This window comes from Rhamphochromis sp. 'chilingali' (genome assembly GCF_963969265.1).
Source record: "Rhamphochromis sp. 'chilingali' genome assembly, chromosome: 15".
Classification (NCBI taxonomy): Eukaryota; Metazoa; Chordata; class Actinopteri; order Cichliformes; family Cichlidae; genus Rhamphochromis; species Rhamphochromis sp. 'chilingali'.
The window spans coordinates 26492420-26513244 of record NC_137942.1 but is presented as its reverse complement, the minus strand read 5'-3'; the positions used below and the strand labels follow the sequence as shown (position 1 = coordinate 26513244).

At 43.1% G+C, this 20825-nt stretch overlaps 3 protein-coding genes across 4 annotated transcripts in view; all 3 read right to left on the bottom strand.

Annotated features, from left to right (window-relative positions):
* Positions 1–8798, bottom strand: part of LOC308411202 (myosin-10) — a 67814-nt gene extending 59016 nt beyond the window's left edge. The window contains exons 1-2 of one of the 2 annotated variants that reach the window (XM_080905017.1): positions 8255–8798; positions 6216–6593 (exon numbers count right to left, since the gene is read on the bottom strand). In XM_080905017.1, coding sequence (XP_080761143.1) covers positions 6216–6560 — 345 coding nt within the window. In that variant the 5' untranslated portion in view covers positions 6561–6593; positions 8255–8798. Of the gene's footprint in view, positions 1–6215; positions 6594–7965; positions 8148–8254 lie in introns of those variants that run through there. The other variant, XM_080905018.1, reaches the window with a different exon arrangement.
* A 203-nt stretch (positions 8799–9001) lies between these two features.
* Positions 9002–14469, bottom strand: ddx47 (DEAD (Asp-Glu-Ala-Asp) box polypeptide 47). Its single transcript, XM_080905022.1, has 12 exons — positions 14311–14469; positions 14005–14098; positions 12965–13153; positions 12813–12884; positions 12535–12653; positions 11994–12065; positions 11725–11841; positions 11471–11617; positions 10740–10877; positions 10576–10646; positions 10267–10396; positions 9002–9377 (listed from the first exon to the last, which is right to left on the bottom strand). The coding sequence occupies exons 1-12, from the start codon at positions 14434–14436 to the stop codon at positions 9216–9218; spliced, it is 1437 nt and encodes a 478-aa protein (XP_080761148.1). The 5' UTR covers positions 14437–14469; the 3' UTR covers positions 9002–9215.
* A 138-nt stretch (positions 14470–14607) lies between these two features.
* On the bottom strand, positions 14608–19577 carry wbp11 (WW domain binding protein 11). Its single transcript, XM_080904274.1, has 12 exons — positions 19396–19577; positions 18781–18867; positions 18639–18670; positions 18438–18531; positions 17981–18177; positions 17538–17671; positions 17271–17428; positions 16942–17175; positions 16685–16810; positions 16298–16579; positions 15962–16147; positions 14608–15868 (listed from the first exon to the last, which is right to left on the bottom strand). The coding sequence occupies exons 2-12, from the start codon at positions 18842–18844 to the stop codon at positions 15177–15179; spliced, it is 2199 nt and encodes a 732-aa protein (XP_080760400.1). The 5' UTR covers positions 18845–18867; positions 19396–19577; the 3' UTR covers positions 14608–15176.
* Between the last annotated feature and the right edge of the window lie 1248 nt (positions 19578–20825).

Below are 20825 nucleotides of genomic sequence, written 5' to 3'. Positions count from 1 at the left end.
TTAGCTTGACAATGTCTCCCTAGAGAGTGTGTGCGAAGGCTTCTGAGCTATGCTGTAGGCTGAATCTGACTCAACCAGAGAGCAAGGCAGACGGCGTGAGGGGCCCTGGTGGGGCAGTGGCTCTCGCTCATTCTGCAGATGCTATAGGGGCTTCACATTTCCCCTATGGATGACACAGAGAAAAGGCTGCTTCACGGTAGTATGACCTTCACACTGACATGCTAGGCTTATTCCAGGAGCCCACACAAATCTCCATTGTATTTACAGAATATAAAGTACAGCTATAGTGACTGAACCTTAAGAAAGTAATAATAACGCATACCTTGAGTTATGCCTCTTTCAGTGAGTTAATACCTCATATATAACTAAAAAAATTAGAGCCAGATGTTGAACAAAAGATAGATGGATATTATAAATCTGTGAGGCCGAGATGGCTAAACACCCTGGGCACCAGAGTCGGGCACCTCTCTGCTAGCTACTTGGAGTTACAGATATGTTTGTGCAGTGTTACTTAACACTACTTACAAAAACATGAACATAATTCCAGAGGTGCATATCTCCACCAATGATAAAAAATTCACTTGAGACCATGCTTGAATTAAGCTCATGGGTTCCAGAAGGATATCAGAGTCTGGATGAGTCTGCTCCATTTTCTTGAGAACATCAGAACAATCCTCATTTCATTTTTATTTCAACTTGATGTGGTTTTGTGAAAAATATTACACAAAATGCCCAATCGTGCACTCTCTTAAGTGTTGATGATCCAGATTCAATCTGGATCAATTCCAAGAGTTAATAACTTCTATTTTGGGCCCAACTTCACTTCTGGTTAAATTTTCAAGCAGTTGCCTTTTGAGTAATCCTGCAAAAAAAATAGGCAACAAACCAATCACTAAAACCTCTCGAGCAGAGGAGAAGTCCGGAAATAGAAATCTGATCTATGAAACTGAAATTATTTTGACGATCAGGTTCCTCTTTTGACTGTCAACATGACAAATGCAGTTCAGAAATAAATAAATTTAAAAGGCAAATGCTCCATGAACTGTTGTCCATAATAAGAGCCTTTGTTTTGAAGAGCCGTAAATATTTAAAAAGCTATTTATTCTATCGCTTCCTCAGCCATTAATATAGTACAACTAGTAAACAAAGCTACAATATTTGGAAAAGCAATCTCCTTCTGGGATCTTTTTGTATCAAAGCATCACACATCATGACACCTGCTTCATTATTAACGCTGCACCTAAGGCTGAGTACAGCACTGGGACGTCTACCTGAGTGACTCAGCAGACGATCACAAAGGACCCGGAGAGCACACAGCGTACTGTAGCTGTTACGTAACAGCTCAGTCAGGGGCCTAAGTCAGCACTGAGCAACTGATGCTGTGCTGCTGATACAGAAGAAAGAAGGCGATGAAGTAGAGAGAGGCAGACGAGGATGAAGAGCAGAGCAATGATCCAGCTGACGGAGCTCCCTGTGGTCCAATCCAATGGAGAAGCAGAGGCGTAAAAAAACACCTAGCCATGCTCTCATCCTTTCTGTAAATTGCTCCCTACATGAGGGGGAGAGAGCTGCTGAAACTCTAACTCTCCACTCTCCTTTTCGAAGGCTAATGAAAATTTAATTCCCCCGTATCTGAAAACTGGAGCCACTATAAATGGAGAGTCTGTTCTGTTTCCATGGTTTAGTTCTGCAGCATTTAGTGCAAAAGCAGCTGGTGTGGCTGCAGAGAGATACCTGGACTTGAAGTTTGCTGTATCACATTCTATGTTCATGTTTTATTTGGTTAAAACTGCACAGAGCAGACCCGCCCTTATCTATAGATTTCTTGTTCATTTTGAGGGTCAAGTAAAATGTCTTTTGTCATAAAACACTATTTTCAGCTCCTCTCTTATTCATAATGGTTTGTCACAGTGAAAAAAAAATATGATGCCAGAATATTAAGTGGTTATTATTCCTCAAACATATGCAAATATGAGAAAAATAAAATAAGGATATTCTTATTGTGAAATATCCTGCAGGATAAATCCAGTACGAAGACCATTAACAACTGCTATTGCCAACTAGCAGAGGACACAGCTAACTTAACACCGCCTGACAAGAAGCCATGCCTGGCCCAGTCCAGGAAAGAGAAGGTGATATTTCCACTGTGAAATCAGATCCAGGGGAGGGGATGCCGTGGCCTAGTAACAGCTGAGCAACACATAGCCAACAGCAGACACAACAGCCGACCCCATCTGCCACCTCTGATCAGTCAGACAGCAGGCCTACGTTGACGGGACTTTCTCCACTCCAAAAGCCGTTAAGGGCACTCTGAGTGCAGAGACTTGCTCGGCGCCACTAATCTGTGTGGACTACAGTAGACTTTGACCAGTTCCCCAACGGGGCTCTGCTTCACTGATTTCATAGCAAAGCTAATAAATACTTCAGACTTGGCTTTTGAAGTAAAACACTGGTATGTGTGGTATCCAATCAGTTTAACAGCAGCAGCAGAACGATCAAATGTATAAGCTTTAAGGCAGTGGAGCCCATTATATAAAACATACTATATGCTATCAGAAAAGCTGTATGAATCTATGGCATTACATCCACCACACATTTTATTTCTGTAGAAATCTAAGAGGCAAAATGAAGAACAATCATAGCACAGCAACAGGTTACATCATAACCAACCTAAGTTCCTCCAGAAATAGAAGTCAACCGATGACTTTAATCTAATCATATTAAAACATTTTCTCTACAAAGTTATAAGGATGAGCCTGGCCATGCAGGTTTTCTTCTCTTTCTTAGGTTGCGCCTGCTCTAGACCTGCAGGCAGATCCACTATTACAATGTAATCATTCTGAGCAGGGCCATAGTGTAGGAACTACGCAAATATTTGAAATCAATAAGAAAGAAATGGATTGTGGGTCAATACTGATGTTTAAAGTAAGAGTTTTCATACACATTTTTAGTGCAAAACTGCGATACATGAAGTTGATGATCGGTCAACAGAGTGAATATCAGCTGATACTTATAGAAAACCAATGCATGCCATAAAACAAAGAAAGAAAGAAAATCTATGTCATTATTCTCCAGGACAAGTACGTCAGAGCGGAGAGGCAGAGTGAGTGTGGGAAAAGGAACTGAGTTGATGAAGATAGGACAGACACTGAGCAGCAGAAGAGCTGAAGTAGGCGGCAGGAGACAGACAGACGGATGGTCTTTTTGCCGTGGAAGAATGCTGAGGCTTTCTGACAGCTGAGGCTTATCTAACAACACAAAGGCTTGCTTGTAGCCCAGCTAGTGAGTAGCATGGTGGCTAGCCTGTGACTCACCACCGTACAGATAGAAAGGTGCCAAATTTAGTGAGCCAGCTTGACAGGCGGCCTGACTTTACACGAAACAAGCCGTCAGCTCTACAAAGGGCCATACAAAAGAGGCTGTACAGGATAGAAAAATCACACAGAAACTAGGATTTCACTGACCAGTAACAGATGTGTGATTGTAATTAACAGTAAAGATACACACTGGAAAATTACTGGACGCCCACAGTTGACTTTTCTGCATGTTTCGGCAACAATATATAAGATTTGTTTTCTTCACAGTAACCTTAACATACAGAATGTGCATTACTGACCTACTGACTCATCTAGCTCAGCAGGAGCTCAGTCTACTCCACTTAACTTGAATTTTCAAAGCTTACACAATTGAAAATGAAATAATATAACATCACAAGGGACACCAGTGTGAGGCATTCTCTCAAAGCAATACAGTTTCTAATAGGGGTGCAACAATACTCGTATCAATATTGAACCGTTCGAAACAGTGCTTTCGGTTCGGTACGCATATGTATCGAACAATACAAAATTTTTATTTTATCAACTTTTCTACTGACGATGCTGTCTGTGTTGAGCGCTCAGTGGATTTGCGCTCGACAGTGCAGCCTAGGCGGAGTAGTCGAACGCAGATTCACTGAGCGCAGGGCAAGCTAGCAAGACAGAAGTTAAGCTCTCGTTGCAACATGGCAAATTGAACCTCCCCCACCCTCATTCAGATCTGGCCTTTGGAACTATTTTGGTTTTCATGTAACGTATGACCCTGAAGGTAAGGGCGTCATGGACAAAAGTAAAACAGTTTGTTGGATGTGCCACGCAATGCTCAATTACATTGGTGGGAACTAGTGCGTTAGCGCAGTTTGCTCGTTAACGTGTTGACGCCGTCCAGCCCCAAGCACGGGGCGATCTGCGGTAACTCGTTAACCGAGATTTGCCGTGTTGTGGCGTTAACGTCATTTCAACGGGATTAACGCTGACAGCACTAGTGGGAACACAACGAATATGACTGGACATTTACTCCGACATCATCCTAGTGCAAAGACAAGTGGAAGCAGACAAAAACAATAAGCAGGCATGCTACAAACTTTACCCGAGTCATTTAGACAGCCGTTAGCACAGGATTCTCCTTATGGGGACCTGATATGTTTAATATGCTGCTGAGAATATAGCCCAGAAGAAGCGTGTAGTATAGCTTTTATTTTGGAAAGAGACATTTCTCTGTAATAAACTCTCTTTTCCAAAGATGAGTGATTTCAAAACTGTACTTTTGAGTTAAAATATATATTTATAATTTTAATAAATGACAAATTAAATAGGCATGAACATTTTTTTTTTGTATCAAAAAAATATCGAAACGTGACACCAAAGTATCGAACCGAACCGTGAATTTTGTGTATCGTTGCACCCCTAGTTTCTAAGTACCTGATACATAAAGACATGGTACAGTAAGTCCTGTACTGTATAAACATACACAACAACCTGCACTGTCTGCTAGAATGTGGATTGTGATATTGGGGATTATCAACATAGGTCTTCTAAGTACAGTTAGACCAAACTACAGAGTCCCTTTAATATTAGGTTATTGAAAACAGTAATTGTGTCCTAAAGGCAAACCTATGAAAATATTTTACAGGTTTAGAAAAACAGTTAGTACAGACCTCAACTTGTAAAAGACTTGCAGAATCATATTATGACTCAGATACAGAGGTCTTTCCAATTATCTCAATTCAAAGCACAGCCTTGGGGTAGGCATTATATTATGTCTGCAGTAGACATATCAGAGCTCTGGGGGGTAAGTCAAACGCACTGGAAAGAAGTTTCAAGCACAGGGGGTTTCTTTTTCTAACAGTGAGCTAAACAGGAGAAAATTCTCTTCCTTTTAGAAAACCAACACAGTCAGACATATGTTTTCAATTTCTCTTAGGCAAGGGGACAATTAACAAGCACCAAAGCCAATTCTGAACCCAGAAAAAAACTGAAACCATGACACCATGGTATTAGGAAGAAACTGAAGAGGGAGCTGGTGGAATGACATGGAAATTCAAGCCATATGGGAAATTGCTGAAACGCTTTCTTCCATTTTGGTAGCGGCAAATTATAATAATACTTTTAAGCATTTGACGATTGCAATGCGTTGCTGCATTCACTTTATCACATCTTGTTGGATGAAAGGCTCATTTATAAGTGCAACGAGTCACCCAGCAGCGCCCGAACCACAGTCTCTCAGGTAAAAACTAACCCACATTCTATTCCTGGTAAACATGTCACTAAATGGGTCAAGATCGCGTCACAGAGCTGCTTCATCTGTGGTGAAACTGGATTATGGGGACAGAAGCGATGCAGTGATAGAGACCACTCCAGACACTGCGTAAAAATTCACTACTACAAAACATTTAGATATACAGACACCAGAGATTTTCCTGACTGGTCTACATGTGTAATATATTTTAAAAAATGGCCATGTGGATGAGAAAAACTGAACTGATAGGGTTGTTTTGTGATCTGAGAAACAGCTAAAATAAAGGAATGTGGGGGTTAGGGTGACACCAGCAAGGTTTATGGCAAAGGTCTGTCTTTAGCCAAGGTGAGAGAGAAGTTATGGCATTTAAGACCATAGAGCTCTGTCAGTCATTCTGTGTGCAAATATGTGAGTGTGTTTGTGTGGTCATGAGTCACTCAGATGAGCTGCTTTTTTCCCTAAACAAAGATGGATAAATATCAGATCTCACTTTTAACCAAGACTGTAAGACAGGTGACTAAACACGAAACAACTGCCTGCAACGAGCAGAACAGCCAGAGAAATAATTTTGAGGTCAACCATCCACCAGTGTGTTGAGTTTACAGTAAACTGTTAGAAAAAAAAAAAGAACCTTTTGAAGGCTCCAGGTCTAAGTCACTCACATATATGAGTCCAGAGTAGTAGCGGTCCTTCAGGTTGTACAGCACAGACGCCTCATTCAGGCAGGTGAGTTCAGCCATGTCTTCCACCTTGCTAAATTTGGGTGGGTTCATCTTCTGGATGTCATCCTTGTTGATCACCACCTTTTTACCATTCTCTGCCAACTCCACTAGCACTTCCTCGCCACGCTCTTCTCGGATACCCGCCGCCTCAAAGCCATGGCGCTCGGAGGGGACCCACACTAGCTTCTTGGCCGTCCAGTCAGCCTGTGTGGCTGGGTTGTAAACCACAGCCCGGTCCACAAACAGGTAGCGCTCTGGGTCCTCTTGCCCACTCCGATGAGACATTTTAACTGGGAATGATCACCACAATATGGCCACCTAGAAGAAAAGGGGGTGCAGCGATAAGTAGCAAAACGTGAAATTTAGTCAAATTTTACATCTCACCCTATGTGATCAACAGGAGTGTGTGTTTGATCGCAATGGGATTGCACTGGTCACTTCATAGGAAGTAACCTTTCTGCAAACAGCTGCACTCTGACTGTAGTCACTCTCAGAGTGAGTGATGGAGGTTTGCAGATAACTAGCTAATTTATAAATACAGACGGATTGCTAACATGCTGCCATCAGTCTGAATGAGTCATTGTCAGCGAGCACAACTCAAAGGTACTCCACACAACTGGCTGCCAGCTGGTTATATTCTAGTTATATTCCTATAAAACAGGAACACTGCTTAGTGCAACAGTTAAATATACATTTCTGTTAAATGTGAATTTCTGTCTATGTAGACAGCAACGGTGATGTTTGAAGATATATTACAATTAACTGGTGTATTATCAGAAAAGGACTGCATGTAGATGCCAATTTCACCCCATTCAATAGCAGACTGAATCTGTCGTATGTTAGGTTTTAGTGAATAAATGAATAAATAAATAACTGAAGTGAGATAAAAACTTCAACTTTGAGGGCATGATTTGCAGTTGAAAGAATGTGATATATACTACTGCAATTCTCAGCAGATGGCAAAGTAGTTCTGTTAAAATAACATCGCATTATGAACTTAGTGTCTGGTGATTCCCACTTGTAGTCATCACTATAGATCCAATAATGGCAGAAACGTCCAGTGACACTAATACTTATGAATTTAGTAGAATTCACTGATCATTATACATCACATAGATATGCATGAATTTAAGTATGTCTCTTGATTCATAGCTGGTATAATAAAGTAATACAGTGAAGAAGGGAACTCATATGTCAGACAATCAAATAAAAGTTGCGAGTCAGACTTCAGTGTAGGTTTGGCAGCCTGGCACTGCACAACAATAATGCGCGTACTGCGGAGACTACACCGCTCTGCCAGAAAACCAAACGGGACAGATGGACGACGTACTGTGAGTGTCACATACAATAAGTCGCTCTCGTTCTCCAGGGAGCTCGCTGTATACAAAATAACCCGAATTTTAACACCTATCCAGGTAGCTCTGGAAACTATAAACGCCTGAAACATGCAGCTGAAGTCGCCCTTCCAAATATTAGGCTAATAACTGCGTAATAAACCTGCGCAACTGACGGAGCTAGCTACATAAGTGGGTAACGGGAATAAGTCACGACACGGTTAATTTAAAAGAACGAGTAACAGCGGCTAAAAGTTATTGTCTGGAGAACAACCATTAGGATAAACAAAAATAAGGTTACTGTCGGAGAAAATTATTGTCATGAGCCAAAAGAAAGAGTCATAAAGCTAGCTTACCACAGTCTGCACTTTTTCTGTTACGTATTAAGAGTTCAGGTGTTACCAATTAACACGTTTCTATGGTGAGAGAAAAAAGAGAGAGAAAGAGTCCTCGAGGTCAACCAGAGCGCTTATGACGCCGAGCGGTGGATTTTGAACCCCGCTACTCAAATAAAGACTACAGCCAAAGTACGTTTCCAGAGCGACCTCCATCCCCTATCCCGGAGGCTGCTCACTCACTGACGCCGTAATAATCACCACGCGCCCCATCGTTCTTCGCCCTCGCGGCTGGCGCGAGCAAACTTACCTGCAGCAGTCAGAACCTGTTCACAAAGCTCCCCCTGATTAGACCCTGAACGCAACTATACAGCTGCTAGCCACAAGAGAAATGCAGGCATGTATCTGGGCTTCGGTATGCACCACAGTGCACAGTGCTGCCTCCACACTGGGGCCCCTCCTAAAGAGAGCAGGCTTGACCACCGCTGCTCCCGCCTACGGTGGACTGTGCGCACTAGAAAGTGATCGCGCAGATCAATACGCCACACTGTCGCACTCTTGTCAGGATTCAGCCGCTAATAAATTTTTATGTGCGTGCCTTCACGCCTGTCAGAATCCCCTCAATGGCATTAATGAAGGCAGCAATAATGAATACACTGTCGGGCATTATGCTGCGGTGGATACCTTTTAAGATCTATCCCACAAATATCTAGGCACTGCACACCCACTACATGCAGCCTAGAAGCGATTGGGCTCTCGCTTTGCGGTCTTTCTCTGCCCTTCTCCACTATTGGCTGGAACAAACCAACCCCCCAATTTGCTGCAAACCACTGACAAGCATAAAAAAAACCCAAAACATAATAACTATTGCAACTGCTGCTTGCATGCATTATAAAACCGCCTCAATTTGCCACGCATTGTTATTGTTGTCTAATACCTCACATGTTTTCTAAACAAAAAAGCTAGAAAACAAGAAGGGTTAAGTACTTCTTAATAAAACATAATGTGGCTTTTGACTGAAACAGCTCCCTCTTGTGTCTGAAAGCAACATCAGCAGCGGCACCAGCTCACACAATCGTGCGACTTCTTGAGTTTTATTACAAATGGAAACATGTCACCAGGGGCGAGAAAAACATGTGTTTTCTGTAATTAAATAGTCATTCACTTTACTAAGGAAGCAGTGGAAAACGTGTCATAACAATGAAAGTTTCAAAAGACGGTAAAGGCGTTGTATGTCATAGTTCTGTACAGTCTGTTAATGTTGGGGCTCTTCAGCGTCCGCCCCTCCAGGCTCCTCCGCCACGCTTCTTCCCTCCTCCTCCTCCTCCTCCTCCTTTAACCTTCTTCCTCACGCCGGTCGCCTGTTCCGTGTCATCATCGTCTCCGTCCCCTCTTTTAGGCCTTTTCCTTTTGTCGCCTTGCTCCTTCATTTCCTGGGGAACACAAACATTTTCTTAATGTTCATCTACACTAATAGCTGACTATATTCTATATACAGGCATTTTAGGTCAAGACGGAACAAGTTTAATTTTAAAAAATCAAACATTTCTAAATATGTATTTTTGAAGAAATTAGCCAAGGTTTAGCCAAGTTTCAAACATTTGTTCGTAACTTTTAGTTTATGCTTGCAGTCATTGCTCTTTTAAATATATGGTTACATTTAAATCATTACACTCCCCAACAACTTTACCACCTACACCTGCCTGTTAATGCAAATATCCAGTGTGGTCAGTTCTCTGGTCATCTGCTTCGAAACTTGAAGCAGATGACCTGCGGCAGCAGAAGACCACACAGAGTGCTGCTCCGGTCAGCTAAAAACAAGGAACTGAAGCTAGAAGCTGCATGGTCTCATGAAACAGAAGGACAACAGAAGATTGGAAAAATGTTGCCTTGTGTGATGAGTGTTGATTTCTGCTGCCACAATTGGATAGGATGGTAACAGTTGGCATAAACGACATTTTATCAACAGCTCAGGTTGCTGGTGGTGTAATGGTTTTGGGGATATTTTTCCAGCACACTTTGGGATCCTTAGCACCAACTGTTTACTGTTCATACACCACAGCCTGTCTGATCATGTCCATCTGTTTATGACCACGCTGTATCCATCTTCTGATGGCTGATTTCAAGAGGATAACACACTGTGTCACAAAGCTCAAATCACCTCATGTAGAAACATACCACTAAATACTGATGCATTGGCCAGGCAGGCTCAGACGGGTTTATGCACCATTGTTTTCACACAGCATGTTTTTTTCTTCTTCAAATTTTAGGCTATACCTGACAAATACAGAGAAAAGACACAATAAAGACAGGATGACTTACTATTTTGGCAAATCTCTGGGCCTCGCTCACCCTCTCCACCAGCATCATCACTTCCTCCTCTTGGGTTGGAAAGGCTGGAAGTTTCTTCCCAATCAAGCTTTCAATTCGCTGGAAAAGCTCCACATCATACCTATGGTTATATGGACACCAGACACATTTACTTGCTGCAGTGACCTTCCTCTCCAAACCACAGTATTGCACAACTTACTCAACCATGTCAAAATGGTATAAAAATGGCAATAAGTGGAAACAAAGCAGAGATGTTATTGTATATGGAATGACTGGTGACAATAAAAAGGCCCTTCTTACTGAGTGACGAAAGTGATGGATTTTCCAGATCGTCCTGCTCTGGCTGTTCGGCCAACCCTGTGAATATAGTCCTGTAGGATCAAACACATCCACAGATCAGCTCATCGGTGAAGTGAAATAAATCATCAAACGCACCACCAACATGATTATCGGCGCCTCGGTACCTTAGAGTGAGTGGGAATGTCATAGTTGATGACGCAGTCGACATGAGGAATATCCAGTCCTCTGGATGCCACGTCAGTCGCCAGCAGCACCGACCGAGACTTGGACTTGAACTTGTTCAGAGCTCCAAGACGTTTATTCTGCACGGCGAAGGAAGGAAGATCCAGATCACATCACAGTATCCACCAGAAAGAAAAAGGGAAAACTTTCACTTCCTTAAAAACTCCATTTGATAAATGTCTGTGTGCATATTTACACACAACTCATATCATACATTAGGTCACATTTGCTGTAATGCCACAAAACCAGAAAGAGGGCTGACATCCAGCCAAACGGGACCAAAGCTGGTCAACATTCACTTTCATTCATGAGTGAAAGAAATTTTTCTTGGTCTACAAAAACAGCATCTTAGATGGTGCAAAGAGCTCTATTCAAACATTTAAGTGAACTGCAGCCTGATTTGAATGTAGATTTGATTGTAGACTGCTTATGGTAAACTGCAGACCATGACAATGACTTCCAGATGTTTCCAAATGGTACAAAAAGTACACTAACTTGCATGTAAAGTTAATTAAGCATGACTTTAGCATGTGTTGCAAGTGTGATCGTAAACCAAACTGTTTACAGGGTTTTATAGTATGCGTAGGTAATGCTGACAGAGCAGCAGGCACTATAATGAATGCTAACATCTCAGGTTAAATCCTTATACTCAACCGAGTCTCTGAAGCTTTACCTGACTCATCTGCCCATGTAGAGGGATAGCAGTGATGCCGAGGTTCCTCAACAACAGCGCCACCCGCTGGGCTGTGTTACACGTGCTGCAGAAAATAATAAAGGAGTTCCCGGCCAGCTCGTTCAGGATGGAAACCAGGTAGCAGTCCTGTTGGCAAAACCAAGAGCTAAACTTACTGAATATAAAACAGCTTCAGCAGGTCACAAACACAACTGTCAGCACATGGTCAGCACATGTACACGTGTGCACCCTACCTTGTACTTAGATGGTATAAAGATGTAGTACTGCTGCAGTTTGTCTACTGTGGAGTATTTCGTAGACACCGCGCACTTCACAGGATCTTTCAAAGCTGCTCTCTCTAGTTTCTGGACCTGTAAACATATGACAGAAGGTCAGGCAAAGGCTACTCTGGCAGCTGCTTATTACTGTCCCCCATAATGTGCAGGACAAGGACGGCTAAAAGAAACGCGACTAACATTCTCCGTCATCTAGAGTCGACAAAGAGAGAAGAACACAAAGATACCTTTTTGGTCATGGTAGCCGAGAACAAGAAAGTGCGTCTTTCTCTTGGGATCACCTTCAAGATTTTATCCACCTGGTAAAAAAATAAATAATAATAGGTATAAAAATGACAGTTTACATGAGCTACATGCTTCTTGAAATTTGTACAGGTTAAATTCTCGAAAACCTTCTCTGTTTATAGGCAAAGAGCTTCACAAATGGACACGTCACAGGCGCAAATCTAGCCTGAGGCGTTGGAGGTGTGGAGCCCGTAGCCAGCAGGTTTTTAATTTAAAGCTCAGCCTATCAGCTATTTGTAATCTTTCAAAATGCTCCACTGTCAACCAAAAAAATATACGTCAACTTGGGTTTTTACCAGCTTACGGCCAGTAATGCGAAGTTTAGGTAAATTTCACTTTTTGGATTTAAACTGCCATAAAGGTTGTCACATTCACTTTAAAATGCTTTCATCAATAACCTTTGAGCCTGCCATTTAACAGCACACTGAGGAGGATGTGGCTGAGGTGCTATAGTGAGTCTCCTACCAATAGGAAGCTACTGACCTCAGTTTCGAAGTCCATGTTGAGGATTCTGTCTGCTTCATCCATGACCAGGAACTTCAGCGCTCGTAGAGAGAAGCCCTTTGTGTTCTCGAGGTGATCGATCAAACGACCGGGCGTGGCTGGAAAAAAACAAAACGATTTTTTTACTTAAAAGTATATCATCAAAATCAGTTTATAAAGGATACAAATAAAGGATACAAACATTACAACAGTGGGTGAACATAAGCAGACGTGTGAAGTGTGAAAAATATGCAACGTTCTTAAAGGTAAAGTCTTACCAATAACGATGTGCGGCTTTTTCGCTAACACCAGGGACTGGGACATCATGTCGATTCCACCAACTATCACGGCTGCAACGGAAGACAGACGGATTTAGAGCACAGAGCCTCCCGCACTACTGCAAGCCGCCTCACCTTTCAAGGACACGTACCGCACTTAACGCCGATACTGGAGCCCAGGGCCTCAAACTGCTCAGAGATCTGAAATGCCAACTCTCTAGTGGGGGTGAGAACAAGTGTGTGAAGCCTCTGGGGGGAGGCCAGCAGCGACTGGAGGATAGGCAGAGCGAAGGCACCGGTCTTTCCTGAACCAGTCTCCGCCAGGCCAATAACATCCTTCCCTGCAGGTCACAAGGAGACAAGAAATGTCACGCACTTTAACCTTTAGAGATTTAAACAAGTCCTGAGATTCAGACTGAAGCGCTGCTCCTTTAGCTTCAGTCCATGTTAAATTGTAATGATTCACAGAGAAATATGGAGAAGTTTCATATGTTACACGTACAGATATGAGGTGTGTAATCACGGTACAAACTGATTTCCAATCCTCTGCTGAGATTTCAGATTTCAAATCCCTGGGCCATGCATTTAGCCCATCATCTCTGATTAACAGGATATTTGCTGTCATTGTTACTTCAACTTGTTTTTTTGATGGTCTAGTACAATGATGCACAAATGGTGGCTATGCTAATGCCAAAACAAAGCTGAAAAGTAGCCATACAAAAACATATAAAAACAAGTTCATGAATATTTGAACATTCAGGGGCTGGTAGTGTCGGAGTAAATCTGCCTCTTTTAATAATTCAATTTATTCATGTCCTTTCTTCACTTTGTATAATAAACATTTGTCCCAGTCTTGTAGAAAGTTTTCTTCTTTCTTTTTCTGTCTGTATGCGAGTTTGTCCATCACAAGGATCTCCTCAACAACAACCACCCATTGTCTACAGCTCATTGTTTAAAACCTTAGGGGACTTAAACAGCATGGACGCAAATGGCCTCTAAGATGATCCAAATAGAGGATCTGAAACAATCGTTGGAATTACATAACTAAATATTTCCCGCAGAGCGAAAAGAATTTTATTCCAGAAGGGTTGTATTTTTCCTGATGTCCAAAAATGTGCGTATGGTTGTTCCGTGTGATCATGTACTGTTACTTGAGTAAAACTGACAGAAAGAGGTAAGCGTGATTTCTCACCTTGCAGAGCCACCGGTATAGCTTCTATCTGGATCTTCGTGGGGCTCTTCCATCCCAGCTGATCACAAGCCTCGCATAGGACATCAGTAACACCCTGTCGGAAGCAGACAAAAGGTAGAAATCTTTGTAACACGATCGTAATTGTGTACTAGCGCCGTATATGTCTCACAGACATATCCCATTCATATTTAAAAGGATAAAATGAGGTTTACATAACACAGCGGAGTTGTAGCTAACTCGAACAGCAGTGGTCTCTCCGTGTTAATGTGCTTGACTCTTTTCCTTCGCTCGCTGAAGCAAACCTACCAGATCCTTGAAGCTCTTCACCGTCTCGTCGTTTTCTCCGCCATCACCGTGATCGCTTCCTTCATCGCTGCTCGAAATTTCGAGTGTTTCGTATGTGTTTGGCTTCACGCTCTCCTCGTCCGCCATGCTTTTCGCCCCAACGTGTCGTCAGTTCCGCACTGCGCAGATGCGGAAACGAGTTCGAGCTTAAGCCGCAGTGGATGATGGAAGTTTGTGTTTACGACCGAAAACGCCAGTGATTGGCTAAAAATACGACATGGGAATTTCTGTCGCGGATTGATTCACACTGAAACAAGATTAAACCAGTTTTTTGAGTTTTTATTTGGCTGAAGATCAAACAGTTTTACACTTTTACTGTTGTCAGTGGTTGGAAAACATTCTATAACTATTTTTATGTTAGGAGATCTGCAATAAAAAAAACAGAAAAAAGTAATACAAGATTGCTTCTAAGGTCAAGTTGCAAACAGGTGGTTGGAAGAAAAACAATTTCAGAGTTAAAAAACAAGACAAAAAAACAAAACAATATGCTGGATGTGAAAAAGCACTTCTGTGCAGAGCATAGTGTTCTTCTCTTGAATTGACTATGCAAGTTACCCAGTAAAATAAACAGATTTCTTACTCTTTTTGAAATGCACATTCTTGTTGATGCAACAAAAATCTAACCCAGATCAAATGAATATGAGCCTGTAGAGAACAAAGCTGAGGGTGTAGTGGCCTTTCACTGGTAGGTGACAGACAAACTGATTCTAGCTGAAAGTTTGAAGACGGCTACCTCTATAACTCTGCACAGAAAACACAAAACAAACACACTGCTGTTGTTCAGCTTGCCACACTGATCATCATTATCGGCAGTACGCTCCCGAGTCTTAGAGGAGTCCCTCCATCTCCCTCATAAAGGCTTCATACACCTGGTCTTTAGTCTTCATGTTGGGCTGAGACACAGCACCCATCTGTGATGGATTGGCCACGCCCATAGGAGCTGTTGCTGTGCTGTGCTGTTTCTGCCACTGGCCTCCTCCCACACCTTCATCTCCCCTCCTTCCTCCAACAGAACCCCCTGCTTTCTCCATGGGCCCAGGTGCTGCTCCTGGCATTGTTCCAACCTTGTCCCTACGCACCCTCAGCGCTGTGGGCACAAAGCGGGTCACCTCTGCCTTGGGATTGATAATTTGAGGTTTGGCAGAGATGGTAGCCCCGCCTGCACCGGCACCTGCTGCCAGGTTGCCTCCTGCAGCTGCGACAGAGGTGATGTTTGCGCGTTTTTCGATGGTGGGAGGGTGGTGATGGCTGGGGGGATTGCTGCCCGGATTGGTGCCTGTGGAGGCAGCAGCTGTCCCAGGCGGAGGGGGCATCTGCATGACACCAGGTCGCATGGGCATGGCAGGGGGTTGCAGGTTGGTCTGTAAACCGTCCTGGCTGGATCCTGAGCCTTTTTGTCGCTGAACAATGTTTGGAGGAGCACTCAGCACATTGGAATTGAGAGGTGGAGGGAAGAGAGACAGAGGTGGTGCAAGAGGACGCGGAGGCCCTCCAGCTCTTGGGGGAGGAGGCGGGATACCTACAAGGAGAAAAAAAAACATAAATGAGAAATGCATTCAACAGAAGTTCTCACTATTTTATATCTTTAGATTGCCTCCACACACGTGCCTACCTGGTGGTGCTGGGGGTGGTAATCTGGGAGGTGGACCACGTGGTGGAGGGCCTGGTGGAAGGCCAGGAGGGGGGCCTGGTGGAGGACCAGGTGGTCGACCTGGTGGAGGCCCAGGAGGCAGAAGCCGAGGCATTGGAGCCCTCATTCCTGCAGGCATGCCAGGAGGCCTCAAGAACGGAGGAGCACCTGAAGATAACAGAAGATCTCTTTGAAAAAACGATGCAGAGCACTCACACTTAGAGAAGTAGAAGACCCCCACAGAACAGGCACAGGAAATTATTCTAGTATGACTTCAGAGTTGAAGCAATCAATCTTTTAGCTAATCAGAATGCGAACCTGGTGGGGGGCCAGGAGGTGGGCCAGATGGTGGACCAGGAGGCCTCATTGGTGGTGCCGGAGGTGGACCAAGTGGTGGAGGTCCTGTCATCGGTGGCCCTTGCATGTGTGGAGGCCCTTGCTGTCCCGTGGTCCCAGCTGGAGGGGGTAGTCGCTGATTGGCCATGAGATGGGACTGGTTGTCCCCTGGAGGGCCTCTGTCCTCGATGTCAGAGCTGTCTGATTCATCTGTGTATTCTTCCTCTACCTCTTCTTCTTCCTCCTCGTCAGGAACTGACTGACCTGAAGACAAAAAATGAACAAATAAAAATGGCATAGCATATCATCATACAAAGAAAAGACACTGTGAGGAGCACTAGCTTAGTAAGTGCTTAGCACTAACAGTACCTGCCATCCTTAACATCATGGCTTGCAGAGGTGTAATGGCCTTGGTCTTCTTCACAACCCTCTTCTTCTTCCTTTTTCCTTCACGGGGTGCCTCTGCAGGCATATCTGCGAAACGTACGCTACGACCTGCAGTAGTTAAATAATAACAAATTCAGGAATACAACAGAATAGAAACAGTTATAAGATCAAGAGATAAATAAAGGCAACAAAGACGTGAGTTGAGGCTTAAATGTGTTGAAGCAGTCAGAAACACTCACCACCATGTCTTTCACTTCTGTCTCTATCTTCTTCTCGTTCTCTCTCATCGTCCTGCCTGTCCAAGCGCATTCTCTGTTCACCATCTCCCCCTTCATCTCTCTCTTCTTCACTGATGTCTTCAGAGTCGCTGTCGTCATCAATATCGTCCTGATCTCTGTCGCTCTCACTCCCGCTGTCCCGATCTCTCCCCAAATCCATTGCAGAGTCCTTTTCAAATCCAGGAATGGAAGGCTCTGTTCAAAGGAGAAATAGTGTAACAAGAAGAAATGTTAAATTATAGGTGGAAAAAAATCATTTGATTATCAGAGGGAAACTGGCTGTATCTCACCTGCATCTGTGCCGTAACCGCGTCGAGCAGGTCCATACAGTGCCAGGACCTGAGGAGGTGGGGGGCCAGGTGGAGGCCCAGGGGGCTTCTTCCCTGGAGGTAAGCGTGGGACACCTGGCACTGTTGCCAATGCTGGTCCGGAGGACGATGGTCCTTTACTAAGACATGCATAAAAACAGAATTAACTCAACTGCCCATTAAAATTCTAAAATGTCACATACGGAGTTTAACTGCTGAAACTTTTACTACTCATTGAATGAGTCTTACCCAAAAGTGGAGCTCTTCTTCAATATGGAGGGAGGCTGAGCCCCTGGTAGTGGGATGTCCTGGATGTGGATACTGGATGGGGCATGAGGCATGTCTGGTAGAGGGATACTGTCAACCTCCACCAACTCTGCATTCTGAAAAAGAGGAAACGTCACACAACAGAGTAAACAGAGAGCACAACAAAGGATAAATAAGGTAATGGAGCACACATCTGAAGCAATCAAGCTCAAGACAAATAAAAGACGAGTAATGGGTTTTGGTGTCTGCCCCAAAATATTCATAATCCTGACTTTTAAGATTTTTTTGCAGCCCAACAAGGCGTACACAAGCCTGTAGGACAATGTGCATACAATATACCTCTCATTCCTGCATCAATTTATGCAAGAATTATTATAAACTGAGGAACCCCGCCCCCCAAAACTGTCATGTAGTTTCCAACACACCTTGACTGAGTCAAAATAAAGAGACAGCTGCCCTCTTTTAGTCTCATAGTCCAGTTCAAGTTTGCGTAGCTCTTTGTAGGTTTCAGGATTCTCTCTTTCGTACAGACGAACAATGCGCTCAAATGTCTCACGCAACTTCTTCCTCTTGTCCCGCAACACCTTCTCATTCAGCAACGGCTGCTGAACTGGGTTGAACTCTGTTCAGAAACAAAGTAATTATTTTCATTAGAAAAGCAGCAAATTAATTGTAGAATTCAGATTTTGACTGTGATTTTCTGCTGTTACCTAAAGGCCTGAAATACTTAAATACACACACTAATTATATATAGCATTAATCTACTGATACATGTGTTCCACAAGCTCAGGTCCTCTACAAGTGGCAAACATACAACTAAATAGTTACAACTAAATATATCTCTAACATCTAAATTGCATAAACTCTGCCCTGTCATCTCACCCATCTCATCCAGCTTCTCCATGTCTCTGATGATCTGTCTGGGATCCTTCATCTTCAGGACTGCTGCTCTCACCATCATCCTCTGCTTCTTGTTCTAATATTTCCAAATGAAAACGATGTTACCATCATATTATCACAGTATTGTTATCCTGTATTGCATATTTAGAAATATCTTTTTTTTTTTAAGTGAATGGTTCTAACCTTTTTTAACTCCCTTTTTCTGGCCTCCTTTCCTGTAGAAGGGGGGGAAGAAATGACCATTTTTATATCTAATCAGCAACTGAGCAATATCCAGCAGATCAATTCATGATTGAATTAGCGCCAGTTTGTTATCAGCACTTACTGGCCTGGTCGGTGGGATTCATAAACTTCCCACTCTTGGTGGAGGAGGTTGAACGTCGCCCCATTGTGACGGTAGGTCTCCTTCACGCTTCCATGTAATACAGCAAAACAGAAGAGAAGTGACTTGTAAAGGAAACCTTACGTTGTTATTTTGTGGTACGTTCAAGAATAAGTCGGATTTTGTCACAACCTAAAAATAACACTTTTAGCTCATATTTATGAATCACTGAGACTTTAAACAATGTTTGAATTCATTTTTGACAAATTGCAGCCTCCTTTTTGTTAATTCTAACTTCGATATCAAGGCAGTTTAACCAAACTATCTACAATACACGCCTTAAAGAATTTTACTGTTAGCTATTATTAGCAAAGAAGATAAGAAAGTTGACAATCAACGCACGAGTCAAACTATCTAAGCTCTTTGCACAATTAAACTATTGAATGAGCTGATAAACACCACAGAGCCAATCAAACATTTGTAACACATACATACATATGTTAAATCATGCCGGTCAAAAGCATTTGCCTGGCAGGTTAGCGGCTAACGTTAGCTTGCACTTATAGCTAGGCCCGCGTTAGCAACGAAAGCAGCACAGGAGGGAAAAATTCACTGTACCTTTTGTTCAGTAAAAACTCACAGGGCACAACGCCCTACACACACGCACACCTCCGTGTGCCAAAAGCAATGCAACACGTTTTGCGTACGTCCTGAAAGAGAAATCCAAACCCCCCAGGATTGAATATCACACCGTGGCTTCGCTAACTGTCCGCCATGTTTACTGCCGCGAATGAAAGCGGAAAGGCGATTTTGACGTCATCAAAACAAGCGAGCAGTGAAAGAAAAATAAAACTAACTGGGCGAACGGTATTATTTAAAACTTCACTTCATAGCATTTGTACATATACTAGGACTTTATCATATTCATATTGTGTGGCGCAATGTAACTCTAATGATAATGAAGGGTGATTCTCGTTACAGGTTCCAAGACTGCAATCTAGCGATACTGCCCCCTGATGGTTACAAGCAGCAATTACAGCCTCGCTGCACTGATGTGCCAAAAAGTGATCGTATGCCAATCACTTTTTGCGTGTTTTTTTTATGTCTAGATCTCTTTTTATGTTTTTATATAGTTGCTTATATTGTTAAATAGGCTGCAGTAAACAGAGTTTAAAAATGGGTTATATGTTATATGTTTTGTAGCAGTGCTCCTGCTGCTCTACATTCACCTCTCCTTTGCTCTTTTGCTCGGTGGATGTTGAGGATTTGGCTAACTCGAAATGTCAAAATCATATTGTGGGATTTTGACTTTTTGCCCATACACAATGTCAATTTCTTCAAGTCCGTCCTCGCTGGTTGATGTCTCCACCATAGGACGATTCAGTCTCTCCCACAGCTTTTTTTTAATGCTTCTCCCCATCTCTAAACTGTAGGGACGTTTGCGGCCATGCTTGGACCTGCAAGAAGAAATTCAATCAAAATGATGCATGTGGTCAAAAACCATACTGTAACCATTTTAGAGCTGGTGATTTTAAAAAGTGACAGGACATTTGGAGACAAACGTACGTCAGCATGCTATCTACCACCTCATGGTAGACTCGCTGATAATCTTCCACTGAGAAGTTGTAGATTTTTAAAGTGCTGTCACTGGAGCTGGTTGGCTGGTGGTTGGTACTGCATGGCTCGGGTCTGGGGGGCAATTTTTTTGACACTGGCAGGTCATCATGGGAGATTGCAGAGGGAGGCACTGAGGTCTTTGGAGGTCGGGAAGAACTGGATGCTGGGCTTCGCTTCCTTTTCCGGGGCTGACTGACTGTTCTGTCACGGCGCCGGGGCCTCTGGGTTGAATTAACAACCTGGGAAAGGTCAGAAGCACACAAGGGAATGTCAGTAGTTAATAGCGACCTCATTTTTTTTCAAACAAGACAAAAATATAAATTTGATGAACCACAATGAAGTCCAAACTTCAAAACCCTCAAATGATTCTGTTCCTGAAATTTTACACATCCAACCTGGTCCTTGCTGCAGCACGGTTGTTTCCTGCTGGC